Consider the following 12685-nt stretch of genomic DNA (forward strand, 5'->3'; position numbering starts at 1 on the left):
CCATATAATCCTTACCAGAACAGCAGTTTTAGCAGCAAAATGCAGTATGTCATAGTATGTTAGACCAGAATGGATCCAGATCCTTTGTACTCACAGGCCTTGTATGCAGGACCCTACTGTATGTATTATGACAGTTCCTATGGTTACTGATATGCGTAACAAACTCTGTATACACATGTTCATTTCTGCAGAAGACTTACTAGTGTATCATTTCGACAAATTTGCTGCTGTCGCCCATGCAGTTCTGTAAACTTTTCCATCGTATTTTATCCACTTTGTCCTTGGAATCTCTTCCTGTTTATAATTAAAAAAGACCCAGGATGGTGATCTTATCCTAATCTTAAATATCTGCTTTTTTCCCCCTAAAGTACATTACATGAATGTTTGAAGACCTTTATGCTAAGCTGAGGTTTCTTTTATCTTTCATCGCAGTCATGCCTGTGATTGTAACTTCGGCACAAAACCCTAAAAGCATGCTCTTTAGTAGACCACAAAAGGTCATGGAGTATGCAGCATAACGTCATTTTTCCTAAGCATAGCACAATGATTACTAATAGGAATAATAATTGTACAATCGATTCGATCTGGGAAGTCTTCTATGGAAGAGAGGGCTTCTGGGGGGAGGGTAAGAGAGGGGTTTGGATGCCTCTGTGGGGGTTGGGAACAGGGGGAAGGGTTGTTTAACGGGCGGGGAGGGGGTGAGTTTTTTTTGTAAAAGGGAGGGTTTTAGGAAAGCGACAGGGTGTTACTGTGGGACTTACTTTTTTTTTTTTTTAACTTTTGCCCTTGCGGGCCTGCCCCAGGGAGCAGGTTCACTTTGAAGGAGGGGCGGTGCTTTTTTGGGCTGTAGTGGCCCTTTAAGATAATGGTGACCCTAATTACTGTGGGAATGCCCCCTCTCCATGGAATGTGTCCCCTCCCGTGACAAAATATCACACTTACTAAATGAGCCCCAGGAGTTTAAGGTCCTGAAGGACCAGCTGTGGCTATTAGAGTAGATCCATTTCAAGGGTATTTTTTTCATGTGATGTCTATTTCTGTCTGATATGTTGGTATGGTATCTGTTTTTTTTCTTTGTTTTATTAGTGTGTGTCATCAAGTGTTTTCTCTGAATAGGGTCTGTCATGTTGCTTGTCTTTTCTCTTCTGGATGTAAGGGGTTTCTAGACCTTAAGAGTAGTATATAGGTTTTTCTATTCTTAATAAAAAGCGGAATCTTCTAGCAGTGAAGATGGGGTGTCAGGGTTTATCTGAAAGAATCGAAGGTCCACCCCCGAGAGGGTGAGTCATTATCTGATTAACCTAAAAAGGACTCCTTGAGTCCTGAGAGGGAGAGACAAAGGAAGCACTCAGGAGCATTTGAAGAGACCAGGGAGAGCAGCTAGGATCTACTTTGGGGCCTCTTGGATCTACAGGGGAGGTTGATTTCCTGTAAAACTGGAAAGGATGGAAGAACAGGGAGTCTAACCCAGATATCAGGGCGAGGTCTGCCTTTCACAAGCCCCACCTCCAGCAAGTAATTGTGCATGAGAGAAGAATGGGATTCTGCAGATTTCCCTTCAGGCTGAAGAGGTAAAAACTTTTCAGGAAAGACCAGGATCTTGTTGGATGGAAGGTGACTTAAGAAGCATAAGGAACTGCATTAGTCTTTGGTGATTTTTGAAGTCAAGAAGCTGTTTCCTGTTTTGATTGTGTACTCTGGACTGACTCCATATTTGCATTCTGAGATTTTTATTTGTGGTCCCTGTTAGGCCACTACATTCTGCTCTATGGGTGTAGTGGAGAATTTTCCAGCAAGGGGAGGTTCTGGGAAGTGTATCTAGATCAGTATTCTTCAAGGTAAGGCTCAACTACCAGTGGCAGCTCCTGAAGAAGAAAAGAAAAGAAAATATTTTCCTCCCATAAAAAATAATGAGACCTAAATAGTAAAGGTGAGGCTGTCTAGACTATGTTCTCTTCTGAGACCTCTAGGAATAGAATAGCGACCTCTAGGAACTTAATATAAAGCCACATAGCCAAGTCTTCTGTCACAGTTTGGCTGGCTGGCATCAGGGATCACCCCCACAGAAGTAATGCAGGGCTGCAGGGCAGGACTGTAGGTGGTCTTCTGCCTAGCCAGCTCTCTCCCTCGCAGGTTGAGCCCTTGGGTTCTAGGGGCTGGTAGGACTTGCCTTCTGCAGAACATCATGGTGCCGGTGCCTAGTGGGAATTGGATAAAGGCACAGATTTGGAGCTGAATGCAGGAACAAGCTGGGAGCTGGATACAGGCACTGACTGGGGCAGGATACAGACACAAGCTGGGAGCTGGATGCATGCAGGGACTGGAGTCTGGGCTGATGCTGAGGGCAGGAAGGAGCTGGATGTAGGCAGGGCTGGAAGCAAGGCTGGTACTGAGGGCAGCAGGAGTTGGAACTAGGTACAGACTGAGAACAGGAAATAGGGTCCAACTAGGAGCTGGGACTAGGTACCAGCACGATGGAAACAAGGCTAGAGTTGAGGGCAAGACAAGGGCAGGACTAGACAAGGACTGGCAAGGACAGGACTAGACAAGGACAGGACTAGACAAGCAAGAGGAAACAAAAAAAACTCAAACAGGTCACATGATTGACTAGGTACAGCTAGGGGCCCCAAAGGCCACAAGGTAGGGCAGAAAAGCCCAAGAGGGAACTGAGCATGTAGAAGGCCAGGAGGCCTGGAAGGGCCCAAAGCAAGGCAGATAGGCCTGGAATGCCATAGATCAAGGCAGGAGGCCAGGGTAGGGCACAAGGCAAGGTAGAATGGTAAGACGAAGGTGGCCAGGTCAAGGAGCTGAGGTGTCTCAATGAAAAGGCGCAGAGGAAATGGACAGCCTGTGTTAAGTAGGGTTGGAACTGAGGCGTCATGTGATCAGTGAGGAGGCAACTTGCCCAGCTGTAAGCGAGGCTCCCGAGGACCGCTGGTGGAGAGGAGGATGTGCAGCAGGCAGAAACATAACATTTTCATAAGATCTCTGTGCAGGCAGATATTCTGGCTGGTTATGTTTAGGGCAGGTATATTTGACATTTGCAAGAATGTATTTGGCTGATGTTCTGTTTTGTTTCTTTATATTTTTGTTTGGTCTGTATATTGTATTATGTATGTTTTATTGTATGCCACTTAGGGCTTTGGCGTAAGCGGCCTAGAGATGTTGTAAATAATAAATAAAAAAATAAATGAGTGAATAGCTATTTGTGAGCATATCTGGAAGAGGAGTGAAACTCAATAATGGAGTTTATAGGCTGGCTTTGCCTTCTGTGTGTTTCCAATAACTTTTTAAAGGCTCTTCTGAATGTATTTTTGAGAGTTTCAAAACTGAATAGCTGTTGAATACCTCCTTTTATAACATTTGATAAAACTTGCTATTCGGATGCTAGTTTCCTAATGGTGACTCAAACTTCCATGGGTGAATGGAGCTCTATATTATTTTGTGATTGGTGAAAATCTATGACATGCTTTAGATAAAGATAATTATGAGAAAGACTTAATATTATTATTAATGTTATTACCTTTGATTTGCTTCCTCTGTGCTTGTTTAGTGAGTTGAGCAGCTGGAATCCGTGAGATAGCTCTCTCATCAGTGCTTTCCACTGGGTACCTTGGAGTTCTGTGAGAGTCTGATGCAATGGTAGTTTTGGGAATGAAATCAGTCAGAACTAGAACCATCTCCAGTATCTTCAGGGAAGACAAAATGGGTTTATAATGGGCTATGATGTTCTAGCTATATTATCTCATTTATAATATGGTTATGATGTTCTAGCTATATTATCTCATTTATAATATGGTTATGATGTTCTAGCTACATTATCTCATTTATAATATGGTTATGATGTTCTAGCTACATTATCTCATTTATAATATGGTTATGATGTTCTAGCTATATTATCTCATTTTTAATATGGTAAATCTGCGATATTCTTCTTTGGCATGATACTATAAAATCTTTCAGACACCTTACAGCATAATTCATTACAGCGATTGTATACATATAAACATACAATACAACATATTCATCAGCTTTAGGCAGAGATACCAACTGACCCAATTTTGACAAGATGACTTAGTTTAAACCAGTGCTGGTTTCAATGACACTCCCATGTGATGTACCATCGTACCTGTTGTGCTGATTTTAGATTGGAAAAAGCAGAGGCTAGAAATACCAGCATACATTGGATGTAAGGTCAAAAGTTCGCTGTCCTGTCTGGCTACAAAGTTAGTATATTTGGTTATTCTAATATTATACTGTAAGCAACTTTACAGCTCTTTAATCATGGTGCTAAAGATCATATCATTGAAGCTTCATGTTTGATTTACAGACATTTGTTAGTGCAAGGGTTCACAATATCATGGTTAGTCAATTTTGTTCCCTGAAATTACAGCAATGTCTTATTGTATACTAACTGTGCACTGATTTTTTTTTTGTGTCGTTTTCGTTTCAGGTCGTTATCTGTTTGATTTTGGTTTTTAAATGGTTTGGGAGGTGTTCATTTTGAATTTTCCTAATTTCGAAATTAGTGCGCACTAACTAGTTTTCCTAATTTTGGAGTTAGTGCGCATAGACAGGACTTAGTGCGCGCTAACTGGATGTTAGCGCACACTAACTATAGTTAGTGCACACTAACTAAAAATGTTACCATTGTCAGTTGGGGAGCAGTTTGTTAGCTAGAGGTATGGCTCTGCATTCCCATTAGTTGTCTCCTTAGTTACTTGTTTGTGTTACCAAAGTTGCAAGGTGGTATTTATAGGAGGATGGCCAGTGTCTATTAACAAGTGTAAACAACAAATGATGTAATAATAGCATCAAGTTCTAGTCAGCAAAAGCATGTACTGCAAATGCATATTTATAATTTGCCAATCCCTTCGTATTTTAGAAAAGGGGACATGGCATTTTGGGATATGCATACTTTGAATTCCCCTGGTGTAAATCTGTGTGTTTGGGGGTGGGGGGGGGGGGGCGTGACTGGTGACCAGGGGAAGTGACTTGGGTGAATCCAGTTTGTGCACACTAAAGCCGTTAGTGTGCATTAAGTCCCATTAGTGTGCACTAATGGCCAAATTTTAAAAAACCTCATGCGTAAAATCCAGTGGTTACTATGCAGGGGCAGTCTGGGGGGTGGGGAGGGCCGGTCCAGGGGGCAGGGCAGGGTGGGGCTGGAGGTGGCCGGTACAGCAGCCATTTGGAGGAGCAAAAGATACAACAAAAAAAATAGGGGTAGCTAGGATAGGGATGGGGGTGGGGAGGAGAGGGGAAAGGGAAGGGAGGTTAGGGTAGGGAAGTTTCCTCCCAGTCTGCTCCTTAATTGGAGCAGACTGGGAGGGAACTGGGTAAGGCCGTGATGTGTTGCCATGTGAAAATTGCACTATTCCACCCCCCCCTTGCACGTGCCGCCCCAGATTTTATAACATGTGTGTATGTAGTTTTAAAAATCTACCCCTAAGTCCCATTAGTGTGCACTAACAAGAAATAATCATTTTTCCGAAATGTCATTTTTTTTTTCATTTTGTGGTGCTCCCAAAACAAGTCAAAATACAGAATTTCATTGACATTGTCTATTTCTTTGAAAATGAATGCACATTTCTACTAACTTGTGTCATCACTGTGACAGGATCATCCAGGAGTGTTTGTAAACCCAGACTCCAGAATGCCCCATTCTCCCTGGCAAAGTGTTAAGGGCCAAGTATAAGCCATTCTATCCTTTTTCTTGCTTTCTTTCATGTCCAGAAAAGTGGTTTAAAAGAGGTTTGCTGCTAAGTAGGCATATCTGAGACAGAATTGAATACTATAAGATAATACTGAAAATCTGGCTGATATAGGATAGAATGATGTATGTATGCATGATGACATTATCACACAGGCTTTTTAGTGGACTTTAGCTTACATCTGTTTGTATATATAGGGTGGTGTGATGCAGACATGAAATAAATGTTTAAAACCAGCAGCTTGAAGAGGAAAAAATCCTTTTCATTCAGACCAGCAAATAATAAAAGAGTAACATATATCTTATGGAGGGAGCAATAGATTACCATGCAGTGGAATAGGAACAGCTCTCTCAAAGATTCCTCACTTATAACAGGGTCGAAATAGGTCACCACTTCTAACCTATACACCAATGACTAACTTCGAGCTAGAATTTACTAAGTTGTGATAAGGCAATATCACAAGTTAAATAGCATGTATTGCACGTTAAATACTGTTTATTATGTGATATTGCCATATTGCGACACTATCACGGCACTATGTGCGTTATCATGCAATATAACACAAAATTTCCTACCCTTACGGAAATTAGATGCTTTGCATGCATAAATTGCCTTATGTATGCAAAGCAGCTTATGCATAAGCAATCCAGTGTTAATAAAATGACATGGTTAACTTAGAAAAAAGTCAGCTCTGTTATTTTAGTGTGTTTGAGGGAGCTGTAGGTATTTTCCCGAGGGAGCATCTGGTTGCTAATGTGGGCCCGGAGTGCTCTTATCATGTGACAGGGCCAAGGTAAAGTTGACGCCATTTTGAAAAATGGTATCAACAGTCCCAAATCTTTAAAAGCCAGAACAGGTCCCTCGGTGGGGCCGGGGTGTTTTCTTGCACCCAGCCAGGTCTGGGGAAACAGACCCAGGCTATGTGGCTGAGGTCTGATGCCTGGACCTTGCCCCAGTCACATGGCTGGGACAAGGTCAGGTCTACACCATTTTGAAAAATGGTGCTGACTGGGGTGAGTGTGATGGAGTGCCCCGGCCCCACCCTTTTAAAAATGTAGGGTGTGCGGGAGAAGGGTTGGGGGTGGGGAGGTACAAGATGGGATCCCAGGACCTTTTTTTTGTTTTGGCACTTGGGGAGGTGGGAGGAAGCCCAGAAGATCTTATATATTTTTGGGCCACTTTGGGGGGGGGGGGGATTTGGGAACTGCAAGGGGAGGCCCTGGCACAATTTACATTCTATTTTGAGCACCTTGGGGGTGGAGAGGCTACAGGGGAGGGCCGCCCGATGTGTGTTTTTTTTAAAATTGGGTTGGAATTATTTTTGTTTACCAAAGTCAAATATATATATCTGCGAAAATTATTTCTAAGCCCTGAATTTGGGCAAACTGAATCCTGAGTGAAGTCTTTGAAAAAAAAAAAAAAGGAACCTCTAGCTGACATTGAACACAATCTAGTTGGGTTGCATAGCACGGTATCTCCACACACGCCCGGAGTATATGACTGCCTACCTGTGCCACTAAGTATGGTGGGTTCTGACAATGAATTAGTCTCTCGACGCATCCCTTGTCCACTTTACTGCACCAGTGCATTACCTGCAAACAAAAGGGAAAATATGAATTATTACATTTGCTAGGACTTGGATCCACAAAAATCAAAAGCTGTTGTATATATCTTTTTTCCTTCTGAGAAATCTAACCATGGTCGTGCTGGGCCAGTACCTGGTTCTTGGCATGTTTCAGATTGTTCCTCACTGCTTCCAGTTCACTTCTCGCTGTCTCTAGTTTCTCATTAATCTCATGTACAAAGGATCTGCTGTTAACCTCCTTCATGTGGTAGAAGGCTTCATCATATTCATCCAAGTCATCTGGAAAATAAAGATAGGATGAGCTCTTCTATTTATGCTCTGCGTTTTGTTTTGTGTTATCTGCTGCTGTTTTGCTCCAGTGTTTACACTGTGGAGAAGGAGCAGCTAGCTTTCCTTTCCTTTATTTAATATTTGTTTAATCACCTTTCAAGTAAAAAAAAAAAATCAAAGCAGTGAACAACATAACCACATACAGTATGTATTTAAAAATAAAATTGAAATTAAAACCATAAAACAAGACAAACATTATAAAATGAAGCAGGTACAGCAATGGGCAGAGTAGCAAGGAAACCAGGGCTCAAATCCTACTTCTCACTCTGACGCTCTTTAAGGGTCACTTACTAACTCTTGAGATTTCTTGTGGGGACCACTAATTTTGTGTGCAATTTTTCGACCAAGGTAGATTAGCAGGGCAGAGAAATTGTGTTTGAAATTTCCTGCAAAAAAGTAAGCATAGCATGAAACGTAGCTATCATTTCAGCTAAAACTGGCCCGCCAAGACATTTTCATAAGCTGGTTTTAGCCAGTCATAATTGAGCTGCTTTAAATGATATTGCATCGTAGCAGCTCATTAATCTTGAATATGGATAAAATTCCACTTGTAGCAAGCTAGGAGACAAATTTTTCACAAACTGGGTTTTGTGTGCAAAATCTATAACCAGTGTGCTTTATTGCAAATTGAGGGGCGGATTTTAAAAGCCCTGCTCGCGTAAATCCGGGCGGATTTATGCGAGCAGGGCCTTGTGCGCCGGCGCGCCTATTTTCCATAGGCCTGCCGGCGCGCGCAGAGCCCCGGGACTCGCGTAAGTCCCGGGGTTTTTTGTCGGGGGTGGGGCCGATCAATGTGGCGTTTTGGGGGCGGGACGCGGCGTTTCGGGGGTGGGCCCGGGGGCGTGGTTTCGGCCCAGGGGCATGGCCGCGCCCTCCGGAAACGCCCCCGGGTCCTGTCTCGGCGCGCTAGCGGCCCGCTGGCGCGCGGGGATTTACTTCTCCCTCTGGGAGGCGTAAATCCCCGGACAAAGGTAGGGGGGGTTTAGATAGGGCCGGGGGGGGTGGGTTAGATAGAGGAAGGGAGGGGAAGGTGAGGGGAGGGCGAAAGCGAGTTCCCTCCGAGGCCGCTCCGATTTCGGAGCGGCCTCGGAGGGAACGGAGGCAGGCTGCGCGGCTTGGCGCGCGCCGGCTGCCCAAAATCGGCAGCCTTGCGCACGCCGATCCTGGATTTTAGCAGCTACGCGCGTATCTACTAAAATCCAGCGTACTTTTGTTTGCGACTGGTGCGCCAACAAAAGTACGCGAACGCGCATTTTTTGAAAATCTACCCCTATGTGCACTCTTTAGGGAATTAGCACACAAAACACCATTTGCAAAAAATTTAGCTTCTTAGTACATTCTCTAATATGTCATTCCTGGCATACAATCACAATTGCGATTCAAGCTTTGTATTCCAGTGGCAAATTACCCTGTCAAGATCATTTACATTCAACCCTTTCAGATGGACGAGATTAATATTTTATCTAAAATGAGTCCTTGAAAGTGGGCCCTAAGAATGATAGGAAACCAGTGGAGTTGTGTAAAGTGACATGCCACAGTTTGGATGGGGCAAGGAGGGGAGCAGCAGCATCCTACACACACTGAGGATGAGATTTGAGGCTTGAGTAATGAAATGCGTAACGCTGGCAGACCTTCTTTCAGCAGGTCCTGGATTTCTTCGTCATCTTCTGAGTCAGCATCATGTTGAGAGAGGAATACCTGAAGAGTCTCATCACCTCTGCCTTTCTCACCACAAAGCAAAAACAAAAGAAATAGATACAAATCATGCAACAATGGCTTGTTTCTCTATTATTTACTACTAATTGTTAAACTTTTAAGGACGATATTTATTTATTTATTTATTTGCACATCTTATATTCCTTAAATCCGAAACGTTCAGCGCAGATTGGAAATATACATTCATAAATTAGACAAACATCATGACATTAACATCAATAAAACAATAATGAAAATGTAAAATAATATATAATTTATATATAAGAGAATAAATCATAATATTAAACAGCATCACAAAAATCTTCATACCCTACCTGAAAAAGCCTGCATAAATAAATCTGCTTTAACTAATTTGCGAAATTTTAATACTCCTGTTCCTGTCGAAAGCACAATGGTAAAGTATTCCAAATTACTGGTGCCACAATTGAAAAAGCCCTCAATCTAATTCTGTGAAGTTGATAACGGCACTCGTAATAAACACTGAGAAACAGAACAGAGGGAATGAGCAGGTGTATACCTTACTAACTTATATGATAAACAATATAAATCTACATACAAGGCCTTATGAATGATGGTGTATCACTTGAACTGAATTCTTTCAGCTATCGGTGACCGTTCCACGTCATAAAGCAAAACTAATTGTCACAGCAGCATTCTACGTCCATGTGCGTGCGCGGTTCCCAGCGCACGCTCATGGACGTGCCGATTTATAACATGCGCGCATCGCCGCGTGCATGTTATCAAATCCGATACCCGCGCGCGCATGCGTGCACGATTTTGCATTGGTGCATGCACGTGCCTACGGGTACTCACGTGTGCGGGGGGAGGGGGGAGTTTTTAACACACGCATGGTGATGCGATCGGGCCTTTGCCCGGTTCTCTCCCAGTCTGCTCCTTTATTGGAGCAGCTGGAACTTCCCTATTCCCCTAACTAACCTTCCTCCCTTTTCCCCTCTCCACCCTGACCCCTAAACATGCCCTAACTATCCTATTTCTTTTGTTTCAGAACTTACCCGCTCCACAGACCAGGAATAAGTTCTGCGCGCTGGACCTACCTAGTCATCTAAATCAGCGTGTCTAAGGGCGCTGTCCCAGCTAGCCCCTGCCCCACCCCTGGCCAGCCCCTTTCCACAAACCTGGTACTTCCACGCGTACCGGCAGATACGCGCGTGGCCGGGCCACTATGAAAATGTGCTCGGTGTATGCACAGCCCGGCCACGCGCGTATCTGCTGGTAATAGTGCGCGCCAGCGTTTAAAAATTCCCCCTTAATTACAGAGCTTTCAGTAAACTAGCTGGCAAACCTAAAAAAAAAAAAATGGAATTACAGTAGTCTAAATGATTAAGTACAAGTACCTGTACTACACATCTGAAATTCTCTAACAACAGCACTCGCCTTGGAGGCCTTAATAATCTAAGCTTATAAAAAGCTGTCCGAGCCACTTTATTAACAGAAGCTTTTAAAGACAGTGAAGAGTCCAACAAATCTGAGAATTTCCCCCTGCTTCCTGGCTATATTTTGTCCGTGCAACTCGTTACTCGTACAAAATTGTACTCCTTCAGCCTGGATCATAGAAACAGCCTACCATGAACAGGACCCACAACTTTTACAACAATTTAAAGGTATCAGGAGGGTGGAATGGTTAGGGTTGAGGTGGGGGTAGAGGAGAGGGGGTCCATGAGAGCAAATTTTGGTAGAACTGGACAGAGAGAAAGAGAGAAGGAGGCCAGCGCTGGCCTTTTAAAATTACCTTTTTAAAGATGAGTTTGAGGGGTCTGCAGGCTCGGCCTGGCAGAGCCCTGGATTTTGAGCTCAGTTGTATGGGCCAGTGATAGGGCTACTAGGCCTGCAACCATTTTTTTTTTAACTGCAGCTCTACTTAAAATCAGTTGTATTCTTTGAATGTAGCCAGTTAAGCTAAAGTTATCTGGGAACATGCTCCTGCATCATTTTAGACCCACTCTCAGGCATACAGGCCGATACAGTACAGTGCGCTCCGATTAAATTTGTTAGCTCCGATGGAGCGCACTGTTAGCCGGCATTTGGACGCATGTTTTCAATGTGCTAGCTTTACCCCTTATTCAGTAAGGGGTAATAACTCATCCAAAACGTGCGTCCAACCCCTCCCCCCCCCCGAACCTAATAGTGCCCGCAACAGGCAAATGCATGTTGATGGCCCTATTAGGTATTCCCGCGCGATTCAATAAGTAAAATGTGCAGCCAAGCTGCACATTTTACTTTCAGAAATTAGGCGCTAATTTCTCTGGGCACCGGGAAAGTGCACAGAAAAGCAGTAAAAACTGCTTTTCTGTGCACCCTCCGACTTAATATCATGGCGATATTAAGTCGGAGGTCCCGAAAGTTAAAAAAAGTAAAAAAAAAAAAAATTGAAATAGGCTCATGGGTTGAAAACCGGACGCTCAATTTTGCCGGAGTCCGGTTTCCGTACCCGTGGCTGTCAGCGGGTTTGAGAACCGACGCCGGCAAAATTGAGCGTCGGCTGTCAAACCCGCTGACAGTTGCCGCTCCTGTCAAAAAAGAGGCGCTAGGAATGCGCTAGTGTCCCTAGCGCCTCTTTTTATCGCGGGCCCTAATTTAAATAAATTAATTTACTGAATGTGCGCAGAGGAGAGAATCCTATGCGCGCGCTGGGAGAGCGGGCGCTTGCCCGCTCTCCCGCGATTTTTACTGTATCAGCCCGATAGATAGAGATAGCCAAATAACATATTCGGCTACCTGTATATAATCAGAGTTAACCAGATAAATTATTCAGCCAACTCATCCCCACCCCAGAATGCCCCTAATGCACCCCTCTCTTATTCAATTAAAACTTAACCAGATAATGATTTATTCAGCTAACTTTTAGCCAGATCAGTAAAGGGGATATTCCAAACTCACCATTTAGCTAGATAACGTGTGAGCTACATTTAAGATGGGAAGTCAAGCAGTACTGAGAGGAGAATATGACAAGAGAAGTTCCAAGAATTTAGAGACTATGCAGCGGATTTAGGAATGCATCGATTATATTTACATGTTGTATGAGGACATTTTCACATTATGCCTTGTCATATGATTTGATGATAGAGGATATGTTTTATGTAAAATTAGTTTTTATGTAGTGGAATAGGAACTGTTTGTATTAGGTATGGAGCGTGTGAATGGTGTGATCACAGGGTAGGATTCGCCGAATTATAGAATTTGTAATTTGAATATTATGTAAGTAGGGAATTTGTAAAATGATTAAATTTGTTATTTAAAAAAAAATAAGGGCTTTCTCTTTTTGTTTTTTTGTATGAAAGGGTTTTTTGGCCAGAGTGCCACAGCAGTGCCTTTTCGATGT

The 12685-nt window shown here is 43.3% G+C and overlaps 1 protein-coding gene across 1 annotated transcript in view; it reads right to left on the minus strand.

The window, feature by feature from the left end:
- Positions 1-12685, minus strand: part of LOC115088599 (dynein gamma chain, flagellar outer arm-like) — a 535861-nt gene that overhangs the window by 140263 nt on the left and 382913 nt on the right. Inside the window, exons 75-79 of the mRNA XM_029596857.1 lie at positions 9261-9350; positions 7433-7578; positions 7223-7306; positions 3524-3689; positions 201-294 (exon numbers count right to left, since the gene is read on the minus strand). Of these exons, the coding sequence (XP_029452717.1) occupies positions 201-294; positions 3524-3689; positions 7223-7306; positions 7433-7578; positions 9261-9350 (580 nt within the window). The remainder of the gene's footprint in view (positions 1-200; positions 295-3523; positions 3690-7222; positions 7307-7432; positions 7579-9260; positions 9351-12685) is intronic.

The sequence above is a fragment of the Rhinatrema bivittatum genome, chromosome 3, assembly GCF_901001135.1.
Source record: "Rhinatrema bivittatum chromosome 3, aRhiBiv1.1, whole genome shotgun sequence".
NCBI classification, from domain to species: Eukaryota; Metazoa; Chordata; class Amphibia; order Gymnophiona; family Rhinatrematidae; genus Rhinatrema; species Rhinatrema bivittatum.